The 6203-nt window shown below is 37.4% G+C and overlaps 1 protein-coding gene across 1 annotated transcript in view; it reads right to left on the bottom strand.

Annotated features, from left to right (window-relative positions):
* LOC105163941 (ubiquitin-activating enzyme E1 1) overlaps positions 1502-6203 on the bottom strand; it is a gene marked incomplete in the record, with an annotated part of 10502 nt that continues 5800 nt past the window's right edge. Inside the window, 3 exon segments of the mRNA XM_011082478.2 lie at positions 1502-2299; positions 5482-5914; positions 6001-6203. Of these exon segments, the coding sequence (XP_011080780.1) occupies positions 1703-2299; positions 5482-5914; positions 6001-6203 (1233 nt within the window).

Raw genomic sequence — 6203 nt, 5'->3', positions numbered from 1 at the left:
TTGGTAGGACAACCCTAGCATTATGACGTTGGATACCACATTTGCCACACTTACTGTTGTTTGTTGCCTTTTGATTTTGGAGGCACCCTCCTTAATGATTGGACTAGTTTTTCTTCTCTTCCTTTTCAACATTGACTCATCAGCTTCAAGTCTCCTTGATTTGGGATTCCTTCCCACTCTCTTCACAGGCTTTGGTGGCATAGGTGGATTGAATGCACTATTCTCCCACTCTTCCCTTCCATTGATTGGTAATATGGCATGCTGATAGGCCTTCAAATATGTCTGCATCCTATAACATTGGTGTGTGTATTTTCTATGTCCTCTCCTTAATAGAAAATGACACTCATAGTATATCTGCAAGGTATCCCACTCAAATTCCATTTTCTACAACCACATGTCCTATTCTCAAGGTCAACACTATTTGTGTCCCATCAAAATAGGAGATTTGATAATGTTTATCATCAGACCTAATGAGTATGCAATCACCAAGTTTTGCAATATTCTTGTCAATAATCTTTGAATTTTAGGACACAATGTCCTTTTCCATTTTTTCAAAGCCTTGTCTTTGTTCACTTGCGGTCTTTTCATGAAATATTCCATTAACCATTCAAGTATTGACAGTATTGGTTTGTCCATTGCTTCTAGAATGTTACTATTCATGCATTATTTAACAGAATATCACACCTTAAATAAGTGAAAAAGTGTGGAACCTGCTCCATTCTTTTGAATGTTTGTCATTAAACCATGCATAAGCCCCTTCATCCAACTTTTTCAATTATTGCATCATAGCCTAGCAACTTTCTACAACCTTTTTTTGAAGGCCAACCCTCTAAAACCAGATGTTTTAAAGTTTGAGTGGAAGTGTCTAATAAAAAACTTATATTCTGCATTAGGAAATAATTCCTACAAAGCACTCATAAATCTCTTCTGTTTATCTGACATGAAGGTGTACTCACAATTCCTTTGGATATCATGCAAATTTGTAGCACTCTACTGATCTCCTATTATGTGAAGCGAAGACTCTCATGTATTTGTGTGAGGGTATTTTTCATTCAGCATGTTATGTAGTACTCTGGGCACCGTTCTGAAAGGCACTCTATTTAATAGATGTGCAGTAATTTCTAAGACTGGAGGAGCTCATTATGGTTTGAGCTTCGTCCAAAGCTTAAAACATACAAGCTCGTATTGAAAGCTTACAACCTCCTATGCTGGAAACCCTAAAAAACAGTGTTAATATCCAATAAACTCTCGACCATCTTCTCGAATATTTTTTAGAAGCTTATAAAACTAGCAAAACACCCCCAAATCTCAACACATAACAACACTTGCGTATGTCCCAAAAGGGATTTGGTCTTCAAGAGCAGAAAGGTAAAACAAAACAGCACTAAGTGGTCATACCTGTGGACAACTTGTAAAAGGTCAGCCAAACCCTGGATTATTTATCCATGCTCATGGCAATGCAAGAGAAAATCTAAATAACAAACTTTGAAGGACAGTAAAAGGCTTATCAAACAATGCTCCACAAATGATTAATCAAAGATCAAACAGACAACAAACAGGTTTGAGTGCTTCAGTTATTCCAATACATAAATGAAATCTCAAAGTATCCGTACAGGCACGTTCTCTAGAAGTAATACACTATAATCGAAAGGGTGGAATATAAAGACCCTGTCTTACAATTCTAATGTCATGAGGTGAATATTCAGCGGAAGTAAACGGATATCTGAGGAATATCAACATCATTATCTTCGTCATCCTCACATGCTACAACAACATCCAGGTGATCGCGGTATGGTGGTAGCTCTACCTTGGCCACATCCCTTGCTAGGTCAGCAACCTTCTTGTCCATACGCTCTTTGTGCCGAGGGAACATGCTATTATAGAGCAGACAACTTCCAAAAGAAATGCTATAAGCATTCAGGCCCTTGTCTGCAAGCCATTGGAGCAGTTCCCTCAAAGTGGGATTACCTTTTATGATCCATCGGTCCCATACGGTCCAGCTCATGTTCTGGTGCTTGACAACCTTGGGTGGCACTGGTTCAGCCATGGAGAATAATGGTAGAGCTAGGTTAGCAAATGTGTTACGGTAGTCTTCTAACTTGTGAGACCCATCAATTACTTTATATAGCTCAAGGCAGACTAAACCGGTGGCCATTGCTGTTGAAGTTGCAATGGCTGGAATAATCCTCCCAGCTATGAACTTCGCTTTCAGCTTATCAACTTCAGGAATGCTGTAATTCCTTGCCCTCATGTTAGCAAGTGCTGCTATTAGATCCATGTGGTAATTTGTATCGTCGTCCTGCACATACATGGCAATGTCAAGAATAACATAAATGTTACTTAAGAAGTTTAGCGAATTGATAAACCCCTGAACTGTCTTCTCCATATTCACATGGAAAACAGACTGCATTGCGTAAAATTGAGCATATATTCAAGGACTATTCCCCTAGATTCAGAGCAAAACAACTCATGTATAAAACCCTTGCTGCAGATAGAACTTAAATAGCATTAGCATAAACAAATTAGCAAAGCAATAAAAACTGTGAATGTGAAAACAGAGAACATCCTCAACCAAGTTCTTCATTTAAGCCGAGGTCTTAAGTTAAGAAAAATTTACCAAGGGAATATAAATAGATGCAATTATATTGCTTCAATTTCTACAATTCCAAATCATGGGGATGTAGCTCAATCGGAAGATACAGAGAAGAACATGATCATAGGGAAAAGAACACCAGAGTTTCTGGTTGATTAATCTTAGAGAAGTTAGCATAAAAGTTTTAACAGTGTTCATCCAATAAATTAAGACCAACAATTTTCATTAAGTACAATGCATTTCTGTATACATGTGAATGCTACACACTTACGACTTAACACTAAGAATTGGCAAATAACAATGATGTTATGCTTCTGTTGGCAAATGAGAGTTTATCAACATAATTTATTAGAGACTCCAGAAACCAGTCTGAGGTCTGATTTACCGACAAAAATCCTCAGCAATCAAAAATGTAGCCAGGTACCAATATTAAACAAAAAATTAAAAAGCATGCTCTGGAAGGAAACCCTTCCTGGTATTCCAAGTTGAGCTTCTGCATTATCAAATTGAATTGACCAGAAAATCATCACGACCCAAACATGGAACTTCGAGCAAGTAAAGATGTAGCAGTTCAAGGGCCAGGCAGCCAAGGTTTTCCAGTTTAATATCAAATTGATCGTTCATTTATTATCCAACCTTTATCTTCAGACTTCAGTAAAGTCCTCATGAATTTTACGAGACCCAAACAGAACCTTCAGGGTGCTAAAACTATATGCTGTACATAGTAGAGAAAGAACAAAACAAGATCAGTCTTACCATAAATTATTCAACTATTACTAAGAATAATAGGTAATCCACCCTAAGTTGCTAATGCATTAGGTATTGAGAACAGAAAACAATTAGGAAGGCTTAGTCATTTATAGTAACTAGAGTGTGAGGGGTACTCCAAATCAAAGTGTATTGCAATTTTTTTTTTAATTTCCCAGCACATGATGTAACTATATTTTTAGGAACAACTTCAGAAACCTACTAGAAAAGGTCGGCAGGCATAACTTAAACCTTTTAATTAAGTCCACTCAACCCCACCCAACCTGCTCTACGCGAGCCCAACCATAGTAACGAATAGAAGTTTACTGACACTGGAATTTCCAACTTCATTTCAAGTTGCCGGGTTTGTAATTTCCACTTATGTGCAACGCAATGCTATGTACACATAGCACATGTACACATGTAGATAGAGAAAATACACATGATATTTTATGTATCTATTTTCTTTATCCCAAATCATTTTACTGAATATTTGAAAGCTCTCCAATCCCAATCACCATCAGCATCTACTCTTCCCACATCCCATCTATTTTTCTTATAATTATTTATTTGAGTTGCAACAATGAGAATTTCAGTTCTCACAGAGTTTGAAACATAAAAATCAAACCACGGAACAGAATTACCCCCTCCTTCCCTACAGAACTTAGCCCCCACCTTCCCTGAGAGATTCCCCCTACATATCAAAACAATGCAGACCTTCCAATCTGTCCTTAGGAGCCATTTCATGTATTACCCAATTTGCACCAGATTATAACAAAGTTTCATCCAGGCAGTTTGGTAGTGAAAAGTCTGCCGACAAACAGCATTATTTTCTACTCAATTAACCCACTGTGATTGTACCATGGACTGAATAGTGTGCTTCAGATCAAATCCGAATTTCCACTAATTTAGAATCCCAATACTCGTGCAATTTAAAGGTCCTTGATGCTTGAGCAAATCTATAGCCCACTTTAGTAGAATGTCCGCAAACACCAAGTTTAGGGCAACCCTTAAACTACAAGTTTCTTGAGATACTTGTGTGCAGGGTGCTATGACAAATGCATATTTAATGTACTTTATATATCTAAGTAATTAGGTAGAGATATGAACAATTTCTGGGTTGCTAACAATAATTGAGCAATGAATACTTTTCAGGTTTATTACGTTGTAGTGTTGTGCTCCGACCCTTATTTATTATAGGGATAATTACACTGAAGTTTGTTGTATTACTCCCTATGATTTGAACTTTGTCTCTGTCCAACAAATAGATTCCTCCTTTACTAACTTAAATGCCACATGAATCTTTTCCCACCAAACTACTCTTATACATGTTCACACTTAGTGCATGTGAAGACGAACATCTTCAAGGGTAGTCTGGTCATTAAGCATTTGGTCTTAAAAAGTTAGTTTGGCCATAAAAAATTTGTTTGACTTGCAATAAGTAAGTAATAAATCAATTAGGGTAAAATAATGAATTTTCATTTAACTTTTTTTGCTCATATTAGCAAATTCTGTGAATTGACTAACGAACGGATTTATTTATTGGATGAAAATAATTGTTAGGGTCTACGGGTATTACACCAAACCTCAGGGGAGCGGTGCAATCATCCCTTTATTATATAGTAATAGAAGCATGCATGCTACAAAACTATCTCCAAAAAGCTATTGCCTGTTCAAGACATCAAACATAGATAATAATAGTCTTCATTTTTGGTTCGTAAAAGCAAATTTAAGATCATTTCTATACTTCTAGAAATAAGTTAGTTCATTTACATGCATAATACCAATATCATGCAACATACATGCACCCTTCAAGTGTTAATCGAAATTCATGACCAATTATTGTAGTAGAGATATGCATGCTACAGAAACCATCACGAGAAAGCTATTCAAGAAAAGCAAACACAGATAATAGGATTCTTCATTTTTGGTCATACGAGCAAATTTAGAAGCATTTCCACAAAGTACTTTTTTAAATAAGTTCATTAGACTGCACCATGCCAATAGCATGCAACATATATGCACCTTTCAAGTGTTGACCAAATTCAAGAGCATAGGAATTGACAAGAAGCTCAGTGAACCATAAAATTCTGGGCAAGTTAGCACATCACATCCTCGCTTTTAAGAGACAAGAGACGAACCTTTTCAAACTGAATAGGTTTCATCCTGAAGTTTGGTGGTAAAGTCTTCCGACATTGCTCCAGCTTCATAATTAATTCATTGATAACAGCAGAATCATCCACAGAAGCAGTAGCAAGACTAGTAGCTTTCTCATCAGTAACAATTTTCACATTCTTTTTTGGTTGAAAATCAGGAACAATGACTTTATCAACAGCCTCCGCCAATTTCTTGGGGTGCTTCACCCAGTCAGGTACAGGAACGCCAAATGTCTCAGCACGCAGTATGGATGCAGCCATAATAAAATGAAGATGGCTGGGATCAGTAACGGAAAACTGCAGGGGACGAGGAAATCGCTTTGGTGCTGACCAGAAAGGTGCACCAGTACTGGTTGCAGCATCTTCAGGGAAGGTGAAAGTCAACTGCTTCACCCTGTTTGCGAAATAATCTTCAAACCTGCCAAACAACAAATATAGAATTACAGATGCATAAGATGAGAGAAGCTATAGCTAAAAAGAACGAAACAAAATCGAAAGAATTACTTCATACGAGCCCATGTAATACAATCTTGAAATGATTCACAACGCTCCCTGTCAAGGCACTCAATTACGCGTTCTAAATTGTCCCTGGCTTGAGCATCCCCAGCATTTCTCATTGCAGATGTATACTCACTAGGGTTAGAAAGATAGGCATTTACTTCGGCAGGTGTCTTTTCAAGCAAGCCCTCAAATTCCGACCGCGCCCA

The sequence above is a fragment of the Sesamum indicum genome, linkage group LG6, assembly GCF_000512975.1.
Source record: "Sesamum indicum cultivar Zhongzhi No. 13 linkage group LG6, S_indicum_v1.0, whole genome shotgun sequence".
NCBI lineage: Eukaryota > Viridiplantae > Streptophyta > Magnoliopsida > Lamiales > Pedaliaceae > Sesamum > Sesamum indicum.
The sequence above is the reverse complement of the archived record's forward strand: the minus strand, read 5'-3'. Positions and strand labels throughout refer to the sequence as shown.